Genomic DNA, 22629 nt, shown 5'->3' with positions numbered 1-22629 from the left:
AGCGCCTCGCTTTCCTGCCCAAGCAACCCCCTCCTTCCTCTCGATGTACTTTGTAGTGGTTACTTGAAAAGGAAACATTACACCGCGGTTCATTCTCTGAACCATCCGCTACCCATCGCGCCATGTACCGGCATTGAGGACAATGATAGAGCCTCATCATTGACGCCGAGACGTCATCCTATCTCGCCTGTTGTGCCCACCAAGCTCTCTATTGTCGATCGGAGACAGCCACGCCTACCGACCCCCCATCACCATGGATCTTACCCGGTTTCCCAACCTCACAGACTTTGCGGAACCTCAAGGAGAGTGTCATTCATGGACCTGCTCTCTGGACCAAAACGTACTTGACCAGAGAGTGGTTCTACTTGCATGGAGCCATCTTCTCCAAGCATTTACAGGCGATACCCAAGTCCGGTTCCTGGCTGATGACTCAGTGGTTAGCACAGATGTTGAAGGAGAGGAAGCTCATGTACAGCTCTCGCAGGTCAACGCTGCCGACCTGGGAAGACAAGATGGCACTGCAGTCCTATTTCAGTCAACTGTGCGAACGCCAGGCACGTGTTGGTTAAAATTCCTGCTAACGGCAAGCAGACGAAGGATGCGAACGACTTGGCCATCATTCTTTTTATTTCCATCGGTGGCCGAACAGCACATTTCAAGGCTTCCGCCTTGATACCCTGTTCATTCCAGGATCAACTGGCCAAATGTTTCATTTCTATCCTTCAAAAATGCTGCCATATGGATGCTTCACGAGATCTCCGCTTATCTCAACTGAATCCTGTTCCTGAGCGCCAAGACGGCCCTGAACTGCTGCATGACTTGATCAGAAATACAGCCAGCACTCAAACGGCCCTTGACTTCATTGATAGCGAAGCCGGTCGGCGAGTTCTGTCGTACCAAGACCTTCAATACGCATCGGACATCCTCGCTGCTCGAATAGTGAGGGTTTGCAAGGATACTCGTTCGGAAATCCAGCAGATCATCCCGGTCTTGATCCCACAGTCCCCTGAATTATATATCTCCCTTCTGGCCATACTTAAAGCAGGCTGCGCATTCTGTCCGCTTCAGCTTGACGCTCCCGAGGAGCGGCTTCGGTTTGTTATCTCTGATACTTCCGCCCCTGCCGTCGTAACAACCGAGTCTCAGCGGAAACGACTTGACGGTATTCAAGGAGCAAGGATCATTTCATTCTCATACTCCGACCTCTCTTCCCAAGCCAGAGTCGATTTCAATCCCGTCATCCATGGTTCCGATTTGGCGTACATCATGTACACGTCCGGCTCTACCGGTACGCCAAAAGGAGTTGCCGTATCTCATTTTGCCGTTACTCAGAGTCTACTTTCCCATGATAGAGAGTTACCCCACTTTTCACGATTCTTGCAGTTCGCTTCGCCCACCTTCGACGTTTGTATTTTCGAGATCTTTTTCACGTGGTTTCGAGGAGCGACTCTTGTGTCGTGCAGTCGCGAGATACTAATAGATGATCTTCCCACAATGATGCGCCAGCTGGACGTCGATGCTGCAGAACTCACGCCAACAGTGGCAGGAAATCTGCTGAAACAACGCTCAACCGTCCCAAGCCTTCGCCTCCTGTTGACAATTGGAGAGAAACTAACTGGCCGAGTTGTCGTCGAATTTGGCGGTACGGAAACGGAACCCAGTATTCTTTGGGCATTGTACGGTCCGACAGAGTGTGCAATTCATTGCGCAATTCAACCGGCTTTCAATTCCAGGTTGAAGGCTGGACTCCTCGGTCGCACATTCTCGTGCGGCTCGGCTTATGTGGTTAGCCCCCGTGAAGACGGGTCTCACTGCCAAGTCGAAATCCTTCCAGTGGGTTACGTTGGTGAACTGGCTATAGGGGGATACCAACTAGCCCGAGAATACCTGAACCGTGAAGAGCAAACCGCGAAAGCCTTCGTCGACACCGAAAACATTGGTCGCCTGTACCGAACCGGCGACCAGGTGCGAATGCTGCCCTCTGGAGCTCTCGAGTATATCGGGAGACTTGATACGAGTCAAGTGAAATTACGAGGCCAGCGAGTAGAACTCGGGGAAGTAGAACACGCTATAAGCAAGTTTGCTGGATGCGATACAGCTGTTGCGAGTATCGTCTCGGGGTCACTGGTTGTCTTCTGCCGCTTCACGAACCAAGTATCGGTGCCCTCTCCTGAGGCCATTGTACAATATTCGAAGACTTGGCTTCCCTCTTTCATGGTGCCTGGGTCGGTAGAGATCATAGATGAGATTCCATATCTTCCATCGGGAAAGATCAATCGGAAGCTGCTCGAATCCCAATTTCTGCAAAAACGAGCCTCGGTTTTGAACGGAGAGGTAGAAAAATCCTATGAAATCACTACGGCTTCTGGGATAAGCAAGGTCTTAGAAAGGATTTTGCAAGTTCGGTTGGCTCCAGACACGCCACTTGCAAGTTCGGGGCTCGACTCGTTGAGGGCAATCTCAGCAGCATCAGCACTGAGGGATGAAGGTTTCAATCTTAGTGCGACTGCTCTCCTATCCTGCTCCACCGTGGAAGACTTAATTGAGCACATCCAGGGTCGGACGGTCGCCAATGAAACCGAGCCGAAGAGAGAGATTCCATCTCTTGGGCTTGACCAAGTCCATCCTGACGCTGCAGGACGAATGGCAAAAGATGAGATACTCAAGATCATACCCTGCACTCCTCTTCAGCTCTCCATGCTTGCTGAGATGGAGAAGAGTGGTCGAGCCTACCGGAACTGGGTACAAATCGAAATTCCGGGGACCTTTTCTGCCCATACTGTTACCAATGCATTCGAGCATCTTGTGGCCTCCAACGAAATACTACGGACCGGATTTGCTCTAGGCACTACCGAATCTATGCCATACCTTCAAGTTATCCGGAAGAGTTTGCCTGGGGATACTTGTGTCGAGGTTGATACATTCGAGAACTTCGACAAAAACACAGAGGCATCTCGCGAGATGAACATCGCTTCGCCGCTTCATATACTCATAGAAAGAAACAGCAACCCCACCAAAGTGCTCATCCATATGTCTCACTTGATCTATGATGGGTGGTCCATGGATCTGATGCTCGACGACCTCTATGGATACATTCATCGCAAATCCATCCTCCAGCGCCCTCAGTTTTCCTCGGTGGTCGATTTCACGATGCGACCCGTTGAGAAAACGACCCGCATGAAATCAGAGCGGTTTTGGGTTCAGCAATTGAAGGACTACCCATTCATTCCGTTACCTCTCCTCAACGCTGTGAGCGTTCAACATAAACTCAAAACAATCGCAACAGTCATGGAAGGTTCTCTTCACGGAGTACGAGAAGCTGCTGCGAACCTCAACGTCTCTCCGCAGGTCCTTTTCCAGGCGGCCCTGGCACATCTTATCGGACTCTACAAGGGCGTGGACGACGTATGTTTGGCGTCGGTCACGTCAGGGCGAATGATTCCCGTCCCAGGAATCGAAAACATCCTTGGCCCTTGTATCGCGACTCTTCCCCTACGGTTGTTGACGAACGATTCAACGCCTGCCGCCACTCTCATGAGGAAAATCCATCAGCTCAATACAGATATACTGGCCCATTCATACCTTTCTTTGTCAGAAATCCGTAGGCTTGCCGGATTCAACCCCGGCGAAATGATCACCGATGTCCTGTTTGTATGGCAAGAGAGCCTTTCCTCCACAAAGGTGACACCCTCGAGCATTCGAATAGTCGACAGCTTTGACTACACTGAATTCGCACTCAATTTTGAAGTTGAGCCACAAGACTCCAACATTCTCTTGAAAGCGACATTCGACGAAGCGATAATCGATGCTGCTCATATCCATGTGCTTATGCGGCAGATCGAAACCTTTGTATCCTGCGCCTGTGAGAATCCGCAATTACGCTTTGCGGATTATCATCCACGGTTATCCAGCGATCTCCTTTCCTTGATTCCTATCCGAGAACAGACCCCCCCGAGCGAAGCGTTGACAGATCGAATCAGTCGATGGGCAAGGGATTATCCAGATCGAACAGCCCTTTGGTTTACATCGGCTTTCGAAGACAATATTTCTACCATCCAAATCACTTACGCGGATCTGGAAGACCGTGCCAATCGACTGGCTCATGCCATATGTGCTCTTCGAGAATCATCAGACGTATTGGCGTGCATCTACATGGACAAGTCAGTCGAGTTCTATGTTGCAGTCTTGGCTATTGTCAGAGCCGGTCTAGGCTATTTACCGATCACTCCCGATACTCCTCAAGAAAGAATCGAAACCATTCTTCATGATTCACAGGTCAGAATTCATATCGTCTCGGATGCAACTTCAGAGTTGCTAGAGTTGTCCGGCGACAAAGTACTATTGAACGTAGAGAGTCTAGATGTGCGAGATTTCTCCTCTCAGTCACTCCAACATGTCCCGCTCTCATCTCCAGCATATGCGGTATACACTTCAGGCTCGACTGGGCTGCCAAAAGGCGTCCTTGTTTCGCAAGGAAATCTGCTCGGCAACCTTGAGATTTTGTCTAGCATATATGCTGTTTCTGCCGGATCTCGACTTTTGCAAGCATGCTCGATTGCATTCGATGTCTCCGTGTTTGAAATTTTTTTCTGCTGGTATTCAGGCATGACCTTATGCAGTTCACCAAAAGACGCTCTCTTTCGCGACTTAGAGCATGCAATTCGAACTTTTCAGATTACACACCTCAGTATGACTCCGACTGTTGCAGCATTGGTGGATCCTGCAAATGTGCCCAGTGTACAGTTCCTTGTGACAGCAGGGGAAGCCTTGACTGAAGTGGTGAAAAGTCGATGGACCGGAAAAGGCCTCTTCCAGGGATATGGCCCTTGTGAGACCACCAATATCTGCACCGTTAAAGAGGACGTCAAAGATTCGGACGTTATCAACAATATCGGTCCTCCTTTCAAGAACACGTCTGTCTTCGTTTCAGGCGTGAGGGGTTTTGAGATCCTTCCTCGTGGCTCCATCGGTGAGTTATGTTTCGGCGGCAGCCAGGTGTGCATGGGTTATCTAAACAACCCGAACTTGACGTCTGAGAAATTCTTGGTTCATCCTACATTTGGTCGGCTATATCGCAGCGGAGATCTGGGCCGCCTGTTGCCAGACGGTCAGCTCCTCTTCGCTGGGCGGAGCGATGATCAAGTCAAGATTCGAGGCCAGCGTGTGGAATTGGGTGAGATCAATCACATTCTGTGCAGTACGGATATTGTACAAGATTGCTGCAGCCTTGTCATCGGCTCATCAGCAAGAGGCAATATCTTGGTAACATTCTGGGTCCCGGTCATTGCCCAGAGCGAACCGTCGGTTGTCTCTAATCTAACAAAATTCGGAGACGATTTGTGCCAGTTATTCGACGTGTGTGCTAGACGCCTCGCCGCCTATATGATTCCTACTCATTTGATACCCATCGGAAGGATCCCCCAGACACGACAAGGCAAAGCGGATAGGCGAGCACTGAAAGCCGAATTCGAGGCCCTGGATGCTGTATATCTCAATGGCGTCTCAGTCGGAAGTTCATCAGATGGAGACATGACGGATTGGACGGAAGAGGAGCACACAATTGCCAGCGTCCTTGGAGAGGTTCTCCAAGTACCGCGACGCGAAATCCAGAAGACCTCTTCTTTTTTTGGCTTAGGTCTCGACTCGATATCAGCAATTACTGTTTCCCGGAGACTAGAATTGCTCAACATTCAAGCCACGGTCTCTCAACTTCTCAGATTCCCAACTATTGCTTCCCTTAGCCGGGGCAGGTCATCTGATGAACCAAGCCGTACAAAGGTTGACCTTTCGAATATCTGGACAAAATCAGACCTGTCAGACCTCCGCGCTCTGTTCAGAAACAATAACCTCTCTGCTGCTCGCATATTGCCTTGCACTGCATTGCAAGAGGCAATGATGTCTACATCGTCTACATCCCCCGACGCGTATTGTAACGTCATGCGATTTAGCATTCATGAGGATTCGTCGAAGGTCATACACGCCTGGGACACTGTCTTGAGACGACACGATATCTTCCGAACTGCCTTCGCAAGTACCCAAAACAGAGATTATCCGTTTGCACAGATACTCCTCGATGGTTACTTGCCAAGGACTCATCATGTCCACGTCGCCAGTGAGGAAGATCTGGATGAAGTTATTGGTCACCAGAAAACGACTGTGCAAGACAAAGTGGCAACGATACAGCCGCCATACGTCTCATCCGTAGCGGAGTTTGTAGATGGTGCTATCCAGATAATATTTTGCTGCCATCATGCGCTCTACGACGGGGAAGCGATGTCTTTGCTGGTCAAAGAGGTACAGCAACTCTGTAAAGGCGAACATCTCTCAGCTCTTCCTATCATTGACCCGTTTCTTAACGAGGTTATTTTGTCTAGAACAGCAGAAGCCGATTCTTTTTGGGCACAATTGCTCCAGAATGCGAGGAGCACGATATTTCCGCCACTATCTATCAATCCGACAAAACGCGAACGGCCCAAACACTTGTTCGAAACGTATGGTTCGACCCTCGCCGTGTCTTTGACTCGAATTGATTCAGCGATTCGCACCTTGAATACGCCCCTGCTTTGCATATTGCAAGCAGCTTGGGCCAAGGTACTGGCCCAGTGCGTTGGTCAGTCAACGATTTGCTTCGGTAATGTGGTCAGTGGCAGATCTGTGCCAGTACCGGGTGTAGAACGATTAGTTGCACCTTGCTTCAATACGGTTCCCATCCATATCCAAATCAAAGAAAGCCAATCGAATCTTGAACTGGTCGAGTCGCTTTGCAGATTCACGGCAGATGCAATGCCATACCAGTTATATCCTCTGAGACGTGTTCTGTCAAACGTCCAATCCATCAACAAACCCCTGTTCGATTCACTTTTTCTACTACAGCCTGGGCCGTACCGGCTGGACGAGCATATCTGGACGCTAGAAGAAGATTCTGGGTGGATGGATTTTCCACTAGTTGCCGAAATCACACCGGATCGACATCAAAATGTGCTGGGCTTCAAACTGCATTTCTCTACATCCAAACTCGAATATAATGACGCGGTCTCCGTCGCTACGCTATTCTCATCTGCACTAGAAACACTTCTAGATTCGCCGAACGGGAGTGCAATAGACCATGGGCCGTCATTTCTAGATGAGCGCTTGTTAGCTGGAGACCGGACCATGGTCAATCAAGGGGTGGTCAATTCAGGATGTCTTCCCAATACGGTCGATACAAAGGAGCGCGAGGTGTCTTCCAAGAGCATCTCCCAGCTGGAGCTCAAGATTCTCGAACATATGGCGCGGTTTACCGGGAAAGATGTATCACAAATCAGTGGCTCAACAACCATATTCCAACTGGGAGTGGACAGTATCAGTGCAGTCCAGCTTGCCTCTTTGCTAAGAAGAGAAGGACTTCACGTCAGTTCTTTGAAGATTCTCGAGCTTCAAACCGCTTCCGCGATCGCAAAGTTCCTTGAGCTGAAGAACGAGCCAACCCAATCTCCTCAATTCGATTTCGCCGCCTTTGACCGCCAGCACCGGGCTCGTATTTGCGAAGAGCTAAACATCTCTTCCTCTGAAGTCGAGAAGCTCCGGCCGTGCACACCACTTCAGAGTGGCATTATTGCTCAGTTTCTGCAGAGCAATGGAGACCGATACCTTAACCAGTACAGCATTCGGCTTCGCAACAACATCAGCGAAAACGATCTTCAAGGTGCGTGGGAGCAAGTGCAAAGTAGCCATGAGATGCTCCGCACAGGATTCTTTCACCTAGGGGGAACTGACTTTCCATTCGCGATGATAACATATACGGATGGCGCTGGTACATCGCCATGGTCTCAAGAACCACTCACCCATAGTGAACAAGATAAGCTGCAATGCGTTTCGCAGGATGGTTCATACTTTGCACAAAACCTACACATCCCTGGCTGGCGGCTTCTACTTGAACGCGGCCCAGGTTCGACAACTCTACACATCGCTATCTTACATGCGCTGTATGACGCTAACAGTATCGCGATGATTCTCGAGGACGTCTCACTGCATGTTGATGGAAAACCCGTTTCCATGCGTTCCTCAATTGAGAAGACGCTGGGTGCGATTCTACAGCAGCCAGATGTCACTGAAGCCAAATCATTCTGGACAAAACAAGATCTGCGCGTCACCAAGTTTCCTAATCTCTGCCCCTACCAAACCTCCGGATCGCTGCGGGTCATGGAAATCAACTGTAGTACTACTTTGACTGGTTTGGCCGAAGCATGCAAAGCTTCAGATGTTACCATGCAAGCTATGGGACAAGTTGCATGGGCACGAGTGCTCGGTGCGTATACTGGAGAAGATCGAGTTACCTTCGGGGTAGTGTTGTCAGGAAGAAACACGGAAGAGTCCCGAACTGCGCCATTCCCAACTTTCACCACCGTTCCAATCAGTGTTGCTATCGACACAGAAGCGATTCAAAGTCTTCTGGAAGCAGTTGCCTTCAATTCGCAAGTGCTCAAGTATCAGCATGTGGCATTGAGCGACATAAAAAGCTGGGCCGGTCTCGATGATCGACAGCTCTTTGACAGTCTCTTCGTTTTCCAACAATCAACTGGTCCTGAAACACGCCTCGATTTCGGAGAAATAGTACATGAGGCGGCTACGTCGGAGGTCAGTCACATTATTACTCGCGACGTCCACATCTTGATTATTGACAACATTACAGTTTGTGGTTTCGGTGGAGCTACTTCCAAAGGACGATGATGTCCTGGTTCTCCGCTTAACTTTTCAAAGCAACATGCTACCTGAGCCGCAGGCACAAACCCTTCTAGAACAGATGGATCATCTCTTGGCTAGTTTTTCCAAACCAGGATATGAGGACCAAGCACTCTCCCCACTTCTCTACTCCATCACTCCCGCAAGGGATTCGAAAATAGATTCAGACGAGACATTATTGCACCATTTCGTTGAAAATCAGCTAGAACCTCGCCCACAAGTTGTTGCCCTGCAATTTGCATCTGACATTACCAACGGCAAAGTTCGGAGTCATTGCTGGAGCTACAAGGAGCTGGACAACGCGGCAAACCGTGTTGCTAATATTGTTCTCGATTCGAACGTACAGCAAGGAAGCCTAGTCGCAATATGCTTCAATAAATGCCCAGAAGCATCATTCGCTATTGTTGGCATTCTCAAGTCAGGTTGCGCCTATGTCGCATTGGATCCAAGTGCTCCCCTGGCCAGAAAGAGCTTTATTCTCCAAGACAGCCAGGCTTCTCTGATTTTGACGACCAAAGATCTCCGAGACGAATTATCCCCACTACCAGGCGTACGGATCATAGCTCTAGAAGACGGAGAGTGCGAAGATTTTGAGGCTTCATCACCACGTCTTTCAAGACCTATTGAGCCCTCGGATGTTGCATACTGCCTCTATACTTCAGGTACTACCGGCACGCCCAAAGGGTGCGAGATCACTCACGATAATGCCGTCCAAGCGATCAAATCTTTCCAACGGATCTTCTCCGGTCACTGGAATGACGATTCTCGGTGGCTCCAGTTTGCCTCGTTTCATTTTGATGTCTCTGTTTTAGAGCTGTTCTGGAGTTGGTCCGTAGGGATTCGTGTTGTCTCAGCACCAAAAGACGTCATTTTCGAGGACCTTGCCGGTGCTATTCGCAGTCTTCGCATCACTCATATAGATCTCACTCCTAGTCTTGCAAGACTTATCCGGCCAGAGGAAGTTCCAAGTCTATGCGATGGTGTGTTTATTACTGGAGGTGAGCAGCTTAGACAAGATGTATTGGATGCTTGGGGTTCAGCGCAGGTCATATACAATGGTTATGGACCAACGGAAGCCACCATTGGCGTCACCATGCTACCGCGTGTTCCATCAAACGGGAAACCAAGCAATATCGGCCCTCAATTCGACAACGTTGGCACCTTTGTGTTCAAGAAAGGAACCGATACCCCAGTACTCCGAGGCGGTGTTGGAGAGTTGTGTGTACACGGGGTCCTAGTCGGTAAAGGATATTTGAACCGACCTGAACTCACAGACCAGAAGTTTCCATATCTACGGAAATACGGCGTACGTGTCTATCGCACAGGAGACTTGGTGCGGATACTCCATGATGGATCTTTTGATTTCCTAGGTCGGCAAGATGATCAAGTCAAACTCCGAGGGCAAAGGCTCGAGATCTCAGAGATCAACTCTGTCATTGTCCATGACGTGCCAGAAATTCGTGATGTGGCAACTCTGGTCCTAAAGCACCCTCAGATGCAGCGGGAGCAACTTGTGTCTTTCATCGTAAGACATCTAACAACCGTGGAAGAGGAAAGGACCTACCGTGGCAGTGGAACTTCTTTTCAGTCGGTTGGCGACAAGGCACGATCCTCTTGCCAAAAGTTCCTGTCTCCGTATATGGTCCCAACTTATTTCGTGCATTTGGATGCGCTTCCACTCTCGGTGAACAATAAACTCGACGAGAATCGGTTAAAGGAACACTTCTATGCCCTTTCATCGCACGAATTACAGGGACTCGGTCGATCCACATCCGAGGACAACAGAATGACAGTTCAGGAGTCGCAGCTCGCAAATATCCTGCGCGAGATGCTAAGGAACAGAATCGACACCATTTCACCGTCTTCGAATATCTTCGAGCTAGGTCTTGACTCAATTTCAGTCATTGAACTGGCAAAAAGAATAAGACAAGCCAATCTCGGCCGTCCTTCGATCCAAGCTTTAATGCAACTACAAACGGTCCGGGACATATCGTCAACGATGGTGAAAGATCAGTCCTCCAAGGCTTCAAGCCGGGCAACAGCCATTTCAGCCAAGCAACTGATGTCCATTTGCAAGCACAAGCATCTCCGCCTGGTGGCATCGGCGTTGAGTTGTGAATCTTCTCTCGTCGAGAGCATTGCCCCTTGCACTCCCCTGCAAGAAGGCATGATCGCTACAACCATGAACAGTTCAGAGCCTTTCTACTTTGCTCAGTTTCGGTTCGAGCTCCATGAGGGCACCGACATACCACGATTGAGGGCTGCATGGCAAAATGCTCAGCATAATCTTCAAATGTTGCGGACCTCCTTTGTGCAAAGCTCTTCAGGCTATGTCCAGGCCGTGATGAAATACCGTGAATTCCCTTGGAAAGGAACATTTATACCGGAGGCCACATTGCACCAGGGAATGCGGGAGATGTTCCAAGACTGGTATCGTGACACCCTCTGGACCCTGCTTCATCCATTTGAACTTGTCCTCGTCAAATCAGAAGCACGCGTTCTGCTTTCGCTCCATATGTTTCATGGCTTGTACGACGGCATCAGTATGAGGCTTCTACTCCAGAGCATTGCCCAAGCGTACCAGAGCGAGCCGAATGTGCAGTACGGGCCGAACTTTCACGAGGTCCTCCCATTCGGGCCCTTAGCCACCCTTTCTGGCGCCGAGCAATTCTGGCTTTCTCACCTGGCAGGTAGAAAAAGTGGTACTCATCCTCAAATGCGTTATGATTGTCCTAGTCCCCTGAAAGTATCTTCAACACTTGGTGGCATGGGTTCCATCGAACGACTACGAAAATCACTGAAGGTTACTACCCAAGCAGTTGTCCAAGCAGCCTGGGCGGTGACCATGAACAAGGAGCTCCATCGACCCAGTCCTTTGGTCCTAGGACTTGTCATATCTGGGAGATCAATTGATTTCAACGGAGCTGATAAAGTGGTTGGGCCGTTGTTCAACACAATCCCATTCTGTCTAGAACTGAGGAGCAATGATACATGGCGAGATCTGATCGCTCGTTGTCAGTCTTTCAATATTGCGGTCCTGCCATTTCAACATACGCCCCTTCGAAATATTCACAAGTGGAATCAAGTTCCTTCCAACCATTCTCTCTTCGACACTCTCCTGGTCTTTCAACAAGCCCTTGAGGGGGATTCTTCCAATGAGAACTTGTGGGAGCAAACAGGAGAAGGGGCTGCAGCACACTATCCTCTATCGCTCGACATTGAACTTATAAAAGAGTCAATGAAGCTCGAATTCGTTTCCCAGGGATGGTACTGCGATGGCGAGCAATTGAGTAGGCTGCTATCTGAGTTCCAACAGTCAATGGAAGCAATGCTTCTCAACGTTGATGACAACATTGGCTATTTTACTGCAGATGGAGATCGGGGAAGCCCCATTGCGAGCGAAACACCGTCCGAGACCTTTGCAAATGGACACGTTACCAAGCCTGTCTCTGTGAAGGCTGAGCTACTGCGCGATCTTGTGGGACAGCTTACGGGAATAGATCTGGATGACATTTCATATGACGGCTCTATGGTTGGCCTAGGATTGGACAGTATCGATGCTATCCGATTATCCTCCCAGATTCGACAAGCTGGGTATTCCATTCCTGTGGGCGAAATCATGCGGTCCAAATCCATTGCTGCAATTGCCGAACAGCTCGTTCCTGAAACAGAAAGCGAGGCGGAAGGCAAGGGGGATAAATCGATGGATGTTCTTTTACCGCGTCTGAATGAACTAGTGCGAGGGCAGCATCCACATAGGTCCATTCAAGCAGTATACCCGGCGACACCTCTGCAGGAAGGAATGCTGGTGCATATGATGAGTTCCGGCTTCAAGAGATACTTCAACCATGAGGTTTTGCAACTATCGTCGCACACTAAACTCAATACGCTCCAGAAAGCTTGGGACGACGTCATTCGAACGACCGAAGCTCTACAAATATCGTTCATGGAGCTCGATGACCCAAGCATCCCCTACTCTTTCGCACAGGTTGTTGTCCAGGAGAAAGCTAGCTTGCAATGGTTCACCAAAAGGTTGGACGACGACCGAAATTGGCTATCGGCCGTGGAAGATGCGAAGAGACAAGCGGAACGAAACGCAGAACAGGGGGAACTCATCAGTCTTTGTACGATTGAGACCCCTGACAGAACGTTGCTCACCCTGAGTCTCTCACACGCCTTGTACGATGGCTGGTCAATCGGATTATTGCATTCTGATGTCCAGGAGGCATATCATGGTCGGCTCACACCGAGGCCCCCAATTGGTCCCACGATACAAACCATATTGAAGGGTGATAGTGAGCAGAGTCAGATATTCTGGCGGGACTATCTCTCTGAATGTCAACCTACGCATACATCTCTAAGGACGACACATCCCGAGAAATCTGGCGTACTCCGCCGGGAATCCGTGAGCGACCTGTCAGTCCAGACAATCAAGGGCTTTTGCAAATCGGCAGGAGTGACCATGCAGACGCTGACGCACACGTGTATGGCCATGGTACTAGCATCAAGAAGCGCATCGCTAGAAACGGTCCATGGACTGGTGCTGTCCGGGCGGGATAATTCCAGGTCATCGGAGGTAATGTTCCCAACCATGGCCACTGTCCCCCTGCGGACATTTATCCATGGAGACGTGCGGTCAATGCTGGGGTACATGCATGAGAATATCGCGGATGTGGTTCCTCATCAGCATTACCCTCTCCGAAAAATCCAAACTTTGGTGGAAAGGAATAGTCAGCCGCTCTTCGATGCGCTCTTCATATACCAGGCGCATCCTCAACACCATGTCGACGAGCACGAGAAGCTGTACGAAACCATTGATGGCGATGCCGAAGTAGAATTCGGCGTAGCGGCGGAAGCCGAAATCGCTGACCAGACTCTTGTATGGCGCGTAGCATGCTCGGAAAGCCGGTTCGACACCAAGGCAGTGCAACAGTTCCTCAGAGAACTCGATAGTGTTCTCCGGTACATGGTCAATTTTCCGGACCGTGAATGTCTGAGTGCCGACAGTGAGGGTATCACAATCTGCGGCCTCTCCAAATTTGCTCTAGATGCTGAATTGGAGGACAGAGGAGCAGGCTCTGATGGGCGGGATCAAGCGCGGGTTGTGGATGAGGCCACATGGACTGAGTTGGAGCTTTCCATTCGTCAAGTGTTGTCAAATGTGGCTGGCATACCCGAAGACGATGTCACCAAAGACTCGACCTTACCGAGCATCGGGCTAGACTCCATCAGTGCCATCAAGGTCTCAAAACTGCTGCGCAACAGAGGCATTCTGCTGCCGGTGAGCACACTATTGCGTGCATCCACGGTTCGTACCATGGCACAGGTTCCCTCTCAACCTCCAGATCCCGAAGAAGCCGACAAGCAATCAAACAAGGCAACTTGGAAGTCTCATGCGGTTGGTTTTGAGCTGTTGGAGAGTGTTGACCCCGGCGACGTGGAGATGGCCATACCAGCAACCGCTGGGCAAGTCTACATGCTATCAGTGTGGCAAAACTCCAATGGGCGGCTTTTTTGGCCCACATTCGAGTACACAGCACCTGGGACCTGGAGCCGTGCACAGATTGAGATGGCATGGAATGCCCTGGTTCAAGAACATCCCATTCTCCGGACTACATTTGTGGCCACCGAAACGGAGCTCCCGATCATGCAGGTCGTCCTCCGAGGCGATTCGAAAACCCTCAAGGAGCGTAAAATAGTGAATCTGACGATTGAGGAAAAGGTTGGCACTTGGGTGCTGCGACTCAACATCCATCATGCGTTGTATGATGCCATAAGTCTCCCACGGCTGATCCAACGACTGGATGCACTGTGCCTCGATTCTAACCTCTCGAGTAGCGATTGGGACAATTCTTTTGGGGAATACGTCAACGCTGTCTGCGATGTCGACTCCCACGAGCAAGCTCGTTCGTTTTGGTCGTCTTACCTTCATAAAGCTCCGAATCCGCTGATCAAGCCATCTTCATCTTCATCCCATCGTCGAGTGGAACTTTTCAAGGCAGACGTGGTGAACCAAACCGCTCTGCTTGAGAAGAAGGCACGAGCAAGCCACGTTTCGGTCCACCACATTTTCCTTGCCGCATATGCCCAAGCCTATGCCCGTCTCGTTGCTAGCCACGCCGCTCATTCCAAAGAAGTCGTCTTTGGGGTCTATCTAGCCAATCGGTCTCATGACATCCCTGGACTCGTGGAAAGCTGTGGCCCAACCCTCAACCTTGTGCCCCTACGCGTCTCACTCAATGCCAATAAGGGACTGGTGGAGATGGCGAGGAAGATTCAAGATGACTTGCTTGAGATGAACCGGATCGATCGAGCTGGAGCGGGATTGTGGCAAATCGAGCGGTGGACGGGAATCCAGGTGGATTCGTTCGTCAACTTTTTGAAGCTGCTCGATATCGCTGAAGTCGTGGGTGCAGGGGCCATTCGTGCTGCGGATGGAGAGCGGGATGGGTACGCCAGGGTGGTAGAAGGGAAGAGCGCCGATGATGGTGAAGGATTAACGAAGCTACTGGAGAAAAATCGTGTGAGAGGCGCGTATCTGGTGAGTTCTCGTACCTGGAAACCATTCGAGAGGCATGCTAACTCCCGAAGCCATCTGTCGATGTGGAGGCACGGATTGTCGATGGTGGATTGCAGGTGGGAGTGTTTTGCCCGGAAGGACTCTTGACGTTGAGCGAGGCGGGAAAGCTGGTGGATGACTTGAGGTCATCGCTGTTGGGCAGTGAGTGATGTTGCTGGATGTCAGGTCTTGCCCAGCATGTAGTAGCTTTATCTTTGCTGCTATGACTCCCCATCGACAATCGGGATGATATGTTGAGAACCGAGAGTGAGTCGACATCACCGTCAAGGATCCTAGAGTCAGAATATGGGAATAATCCTTAGTCGAGGTAAAAGATTATCAGTCTTAGTCTTACCGCGAGGCTCCTGCGTAGTGGGTAATCAACTCCGGACGCGTCAATTCTTAGCTTGAAGCCCCTAGCCATCAACGCTGCTCTGGTGAATGATCATGTTGTCAACGGCAACTGGAAGTTGCTCGAAGGGTGGCATTAAGTATATCTCATAGGCTCCAATGTCAAACTATTTCCAGACTGCGAGTGCCGATCAATTGGAACTTTAAAAGTTTGGTCTCTGGATGTTCCAGAATGTCGAGGGGTGTACGGGCACAGCCGCTGCTGCATGCATGATGCAGAGGCGAAGGGATCATCAAAGTGCACCACGCGGACTTTTCTATCCTTATAATTAATATTACAATTTGCACATCCTTGTCTGGAGCCGGTGTATGGACGTAGCACGGAGCGGCATCAGCTTAAGGATTGCACGAATAATATCGGCGTTCTTGAAATTAAGCATTGTCACTGGTGGAGCGATTTCGTTTTCCGTGGACTCGTGGTCGTGCAGTGTCCTGTGTTAGTGACGCCGCGAGTCGTGCGGCGAAACTAGATTAGGAGTCGGACCTTAGTCCTTGTGGTAAAGGCGAAAGTCCCAATTGTTAAGGAGGCCCCTTTTAGTTTTAACAGTTCAGGTAGTAGGCGCAAACTTGTGCGAGTTACCATATGGAATCCGGGATCTCTCCTTGGTCGGGCAATGGAGGTTCCATTCTGGCATTTGGACACAAGAAAAGGAAGGGAAATAATGTCACGGAAATGTCACGGAAATGTCATGACATGTGATCAGAATCATGTGATCAGAATCATGTGAGTTGTGACATGAATGAATATAAGGCAACTGGCCATCCATAATTGTGTTTATCAGGCAATAAGGCAATATTCCACCAGGCCATTAGGCAATGTCCCGTGCTGACACAACCAATTTCACCGGTCGCCCTTTCCTCCCTGCACAACACTTTCGCGGCGCACCTTCCACGCTCCCCGGTGATTGGGGAATCTCAGCGACTCGGCGTCTCTCACTGTCTCTCACCACGAATTTCTTTCTCTCCAACTTTCTTCTCTCTCTCTCTTTTCTTCCTCTTTCATCTTTCAAAACCATCCATCCATCTCTCCCCTCCTAAATCAAGAAGAGAGAGTTCCTGTCTTTCATACAGGAGCCATTCTTCTTCTTCTTTTTTTTTATTAGGATCCGGAATTCGAGCCCACCGAGATTTCTCTTCTCGCGCTCTTTTCAATCCTTTTCAATCCTTTCCAATCCTTTTCGTCACCGGTTCGTTCGTCCGATTGTGACCAACGACCAAATCCTCCTAATCGTTCGACTGCTCAACTTTTCTGTTGAAGCTTGAACAGGATATCCTTTCACTTTGTTCTCTCCAGAACCCGGTGAAATCCTCTTCTTCCTCTCTTCTCCATCACTTCCTGGGTTACGTCTTCATTCGAGGACTTCCAGTTTAATAATCTCCGACTCGACACCACCCTTTCGACTCGCCTCCTTCGTATCCGCTCATCTCTCTCCACTTCGAATCGGCATCGCGGTCATCTCCGGTCCGATCCTCCACGCTCTCATCCATCGCCACGCGCTATCCCGCTCGAACACACCACCACTTATCCTCCCGTGGCCCACGCGCCCCAACGTTCTTAATGACCAGCACCGTGTCATCCGCGCAACCGCAACAATCCGCCGCACAGTCCGCCATCGCCGCATCCTCCGGCTCCGGCAAGACGTCTCCACTGCCCGCAGTGCCGACGCAGCCCACTGCCAAATCCTCGTACGCGAGCGCGACGGCGAGCGGTGCGAAGAAGCCCTCCACTCCTCCGGTCATCGCCTCGAGCACACCTCCCGTGGCAGTGGGCAGCTCCACCCCGATCCAACATGGCAAATCGCACTCCGTCTCGCCTGTGAACCCGCAGAAGCCCATCCAGCCTGCTGTTCCTGCCGTGGGAGCCGCTCCCGCCATCGTGCACGGAGGAGGGTCTATCGCAAACGGTGCGACGCCGCAGAACGATCACTCTCGCAAGCCTTCGTCTGTGACCATCTCCGCCTCGGGTGCCAGCGGCTACATTCCAAACGGTGGCCCGGCTGGCTCGAACAACAACCGACCGAACATCGTCTTCGGCTCCACTACCGCTGAAGGCTCCCCCGTGATCGCCAACAGCACCGTCAATCACTCGCAGATGTCAAATCTGAATACCCCTCAGACCGGCAATCCTCGCGTTCAGTCCCCGGCTGCGTCTCCTTCACCCATCCCGCAACCCGCTGCTAGCGGAGGACGACCACCGTCTGGTATCCAGAACCAAGGCAATCTGAATTTCGGAATGGCAGGCGACGGTAGCGACCATGTAAGTCTTGCACAGGTTCGGATTGGCCATGATCCTAACATGGAACAGATGCGCCCCATGCCTCAAGGACCGGCGAACGCTCAAACGCAACATTTGCGTCGCGAGTCATCGCAATCCGCTCACAGCGATATGAGCGCCAACAACTTCAACCGTCAATTCGTCCCGAATGGACGCGGACGGGGCTACGCAGGTGCATTCCCTCAGCAGATGGCTAACTCTCCAGGTGGGCAATTCCGCCAGCTGCCTTTGCAGCAGCGCGGTGGTCCCAACATGCCTCCATTCCAGGCTCAAGGTCCCATGGGTCAACACCCGAACTCGCCCTTCCGACCCGCCGCCCGCAGTCCCGCCATGGCGCCCGCTGCTCTACACCAGCAGCCGCACATGGCAAACGGACCCCAAATGCAGCATGGTGGTTATGGAGGATATCCACAACAGCTCCACCCGTCACAAGTAAAGCCCTCCTTTTCGCGTCCCCCTCCTGCTTCTGGTCATTTCGCCGCGTTTCAATCTCCTTTCAACAATTCCGCAAACGTCAAGTCCTTTTCGCCCGCCGTTGCCGCGCAGCCACCGTTCAAACCGTTTCCTCATCAACAGGCGGCGTCGGTCGTTTCAAATCCGACCATGCCGGATCACGCTGCCGTGTTTAACCATCAGATTTCCGTTCCGGAACTGTCGCGAGACATGACATATGGCCATTTTCTAACAGAACTTCACCATCCACAGGGAATCTACGGAGTATCGCAGCAGTTCGATCCTACCTACGGCCAGTATTACCCCCCTGGCCCATACATGCACGGCATGGCACCGTTCGGTGCGGCACCTCCCAGCCCCCAGCCCTACCAAACCGGTCCCCACCGTCCCCACCAACCGTTCATGCCGCAGTTCACGAACAGCATGTCACGAAATCCTTCCCAAGAGGCCCCGCGCCCTCCGTCCGCTTCGTTGGGTCACCCGCAGACGCCTTCCATGGCACCAGCAACCATGCCTCCCCAAACTCCCAGTCAGCAGTCGAGCAGCCCCGCCCCGACGGCCGGATCGCAAACCACCTTTATCCGACAGGCGAAAGGCAGCAAGGCCATCCCCATCATGAAACCGGACGGAGGCGCGGTCACGATCAAACCGTCCCCCACATCGTCTCCCGGTCCTCCCAACACCAAAGGACCTGTCATCGTGTCGACTCCCGGTGCTTCCCAAACACCCATCGCTTCCACCGCCTCTATTGCCGCGAAAGAGCCCGAGCCGGCAAAAGTCGACCCACAGCCGTCAAAGACGAGCGCGGAAAAGAAGCAAGAGTTCGAAGAGCAGTTCAAGAGGAACTTGGAGGAACAAGCCAAGCGAGAGAAGGGAGAAGCGGAGGTCAAACCTACGGCAGAGAAGGAAGAGACCGAGGTCGCTGCTCCGGCTGCTGCTCCGAAACCCAAGGAGGAAGAGGTGAAAGAGGCCGATAAAGTCGCTCCGCCTACCGTTCAGGATGAAAAGGAGAAGCCGACCGACGCTATCCCACCGGAAGATGATGAGGAAGAGTGGATCCGCCAGGCAGAGCAGGAGGCCCGTGAGGAGGAAGAGCGTGAGATCAAGTACCAAGAGAAGAAGAAGCGGGAGGCGGAAGAGAGGCGCTTACGGGAGAAGGAAGCCGCTTCTCGCGAAGAGGACGATCTCAAACGCGCCGAACGCGAGGCCGAGGAGGCCGAAGAAGCCCGTCAAAAAAAGAAGGAAGCCGAGAAAACCGATACGGCGGAAGACAAGGCGGAGCGAGAGAAACTTTTCGCATCGCTGAAGCGACCGACCCTCGGCCCTGGTGCACGCATGGGCGCCAGTGGGAGCGGTACTTCAACTCCAAGTTCCGATACCATCATGCCACCTCCCGCTCAAGCCGTGTCGAAGTCTCCCGTGCCGACCGCTTCAAAACCGAAGCCCGAGCCTCTGAAGATCCCGTCCGCCAAAGGTGGTGCGCCTGATCCGCCTACGCCCGGAATGCAAGCGTTGAAGTCCGCTCGATTCCTTGCGGTGCACTCCGAGTCCGTCGTTTACCCCACCGGTATCCAGTCGCCGAATCCCGCTCTCAACCAAGGAAGCAAGACCCTCGGCCGTCAATACGACAAAGAGTTCCTCCTTCAATTCCAAGATGTGTTTAAGGAAAAACCTGGGACGGACTGGGACCAGAAGCTCCGCGAGACTGTCGGCGACCCGTCCGACTCATCTCGCCCTGGTTCTGCTCGAACTCCCTCCGGGGCTGGTCGCCAACCTTCTCGTGGCGGCATGGGTTCTGGATTGGCCAGTGGTGCCATGGGCGCTTTCGGAGTCCAAGGGCCCCCAGGCCGGACTCTTCCGCCGGGCACGACATCGGAGGCGAGATTTGCGGCTTCCTCCATGGGAGCCCGACCTTCGCCGATGGGTGCCAATCCCTTCGGAACTTTCCCCGGTCGTCCCGGTGGCTTCCCTGTTGGCGGTCCTCCTCTGATGCAAAGACAAGGTTCATCACACAGCATGTCTCAGCAGAACATGAATTCCCCTCGTCCTGGTGGAAGTGCCCGGGGCAAGGGTGGTAGCCGACGTGGACAGGAGAAGGGTATGAGTGCCCGCGAGCAAGCACAGCACGCTGCATCGATGCCACTCACCGCGGGCCAAGAACTCAAGCCTTTGGAAGTCTCGTCCACCGGTTGGAAGCCGATGAGCCTCGCCACTGGGGCGCAGCAACCTCTACCAAGTGGTTTCCTGCCACCGGACGCGGTCCAGCGAAAGGTCAAGGCGGCTCTCAATAAGATGACACCCGAGAAGTTTGACAAGATCTCGAACGACATTCTCACCATTGCCGAACAATCGAAGCACGAGAGTGACGGTCGTACTCTTCGTCAAATCATCCAGCTGACGTTCGAGAAGGCTTGCGACGAAGCCCATTGGGCGTCCATGTACGCCAAGTTCTGCAGTTTGATGCTTGCTAAAATGAGCAAGGACATCAAGGATGAGAACGTCAAGGACAAGAACGGAAACCCAGTTGTCGGTGGCCCACTATTCCGCAAATACCTTCTCAACCGGTGCCAGGAGGAGTTCGAGCGTGGATGGGAAATCAATCTACCCGACCAGCCGGAGGGCCAAACCGAGGCGGCTGCCATGCTCTCCGATGAGTACTACATCGCTGCTGGCGCAAAACGACGCGGCTTGGGCCTCATCCAGTTCATCGGTGAGCTGTTCAAGCTTGGCATGTTGACGGGACGGATCATGCACGAGTGCGTGCTCAAGCTGCTCAATTTTGAGGGCTTGCCAGACGAGACCGCCATCGAGAGCTTATCCAAACTTCTCCGGACCATCGGCGAAGCCATGGACAGCGACGAGAAAGGCCAAGCCGCCATGAACCACTACTTCGAGCGCATCGACAAGATCCTCAGCATGGATGGGCTTCCGAGCCGAATGCGCTTCATGCTGATGGATGTGGTTGACCTTCGGAGAACCAACTGGCGGTCGAAGGAGACCAATAAGGGCCCCAAGACCATCCAAGAGATTCACACCGAGGCGATGGCTGCGAAAGCAGCGCAGGAGTTGGAGCGCCAACGTTCACACCAGCGTGGAAGTCGGCCCAACGTGGGTCGGGGCGACTCGCGAACATTCTCCGGCCACATGGGACCGCCCGACTACCCTCGCAACCAGGTCGAGATCGCCGATCTTCGCAAGCTTTCCCAACGCGGCGGGTCCGGTCGCAACGTGAGCTCTGGGGTCAACACTAGCTTTGCGCCCAGCATGTTTGGTAGCAGGAGTGGCAGTGGTCGGAGGGGATTAGGTCCGCCCGGGTTGGGCCGAGGAGGCGAAGACAGTGGTGGCAGCTCCCGAACCGGGACACCGCCAGTCAAGGATAAAGAGTCCAACGCGAGTGCAAACTCTTTCAGGTAAGACCCACCATCTTTCAGGATATTCGGACGGTTTATTAACGATCTTCAGCGCCCTGGCAGCCATGGATACATCCGGAGAAGCTGCCGAAGAAGCTGCCGCCCCTTCCGCCCCGTCATCTCCACCCATGACCAGGAGCAATCCTGCGAACGGAAGTGCCATTGCGGCTCCAAAGACTGCCGCGGGTGGGAGCGACGAGAGGAAGGAGGCGACGGCCGAATCGAACGCGGCATAATTCTATGATACCCCACGGAGACACCAACCATTTATTTCGGTGGCTCCTGTCTGCCTTCCATTCATCGAAATAGACGGGGATCGGTTTCTCTCCCATGAGCGACGGAACTGACTCCGGAACTTGCATCTGTGCGCAGGAAATAGACTTCACTTCCTTGCCTTCTTGTCACCTCCACGGTCGGGGTCAAGGAAGGTGGTTGCTTTGGGCATAGGCTGCGAGAGAGTTTCACTTTGCATTGCATTGGCATCGGCCTTTTCACGGGTTTTGCGTTGTTCGCGATTACTAAAAGTCTGATTGTCGATTTCTTTTTTTCCCTTTTCCCAAGCATAGAGGGCGGGCTCTGGGACAAGGGGTCTTATTTCCTGTCTGTTGCACATATCGACATGGGTGTGCTTCCCTTTTCGGCTTCCTTCCTTTTCGCTCTTCTCCATTCAGTTTCCTTTGCCGACGGTCAGATCGCACGAGCGACGTCGATCGACTAGTCGAGCTCCCGATCGAAATCTCTCGGTCACGGCCTTCCATCACCTACGAGCCTGGATGGTCGTTTCCCGGGAAACGCCTTTC

General features: G+C 52.1%; 3 protein-coding genes across 3 annotated transcripts; 2 read left to right on the top strand and 1 right to left on the bottom strand.

Annotated features, from left to right (window-relative positions):
• Nucleotides 1-738: 738 nt before the first annotated feature.
• P152DRAFT_395882 (uncharacterized protein) lies at nt 739-15450 on the top strand (the record flags this gene model as incomplete). The annotated part of the gene is made up of 3 exons (XM_033676326.1): nt 739-8616; nt 8672-15262; nt 15313-15450. The coding sequence occupies 3 exons, from the start codon at nt 739-741 to the stop codon at nt 15448-15450; spliced, it is 14607 nt and encodes a 4868-aa protein (XP_033534699.1).
• Nucleotides 15451-16909: 1459 nt separating this feature from the next.
• Nucleotides 16910-17674, bottom strand: P152DRAFT_337550 (uncharacterized protein). Its single transcript, XM_033675306.1, has 2 exons — nt 17471-17674; nt 16910-17421 (listed from the first exon to the last, which is right to left on the bottom strand). Exons 1-2 carry the CDS (start codon nt 17564-17566, stop codon nt 17113-17115), a joined length of 405 nt encoding a protein of 134 aa, XP_033534698.1. The 5' UTR covers nt 17567-17674; the 3' UTR covers nt 16910-17112.
• Nucleotides 17675-20573: 2899 nt separating this feature from the next.
• On the top strand, nt 20574-21569 carry P152DRAFT_365907 (ARM repeat-containing protein; the record flags this gene model as incomplete). Its single annotated transcript, XM_033675420.1, has 1 exon — nt 20574-21569. A coding segment is annotated over one exon (996 nt), but the record flags the coding sequence as incomplete, so codon positions are not given.
• Between the last annotated feature and the right edge of the window lie 1060 nt (nt 21570-22629).

Source organism: Eremomyces bilateralis (genome assembly GCF_010015585.1).
Source record: "Eremomyces bilateralis CBS 781.70 unplaced genomic scaffold P152scaffold_8, whole genome shotgun sequence".
NCBI lineage: Eukaryota > Fungi > Ascomycota > Dothideomycetes > Eremomycetales > Eremomycetaceae > Eremomyces > Eremomyces bilateralis.
This window is presented reverse-complemented; position numbering and strand designations above follow the sequence as displayed.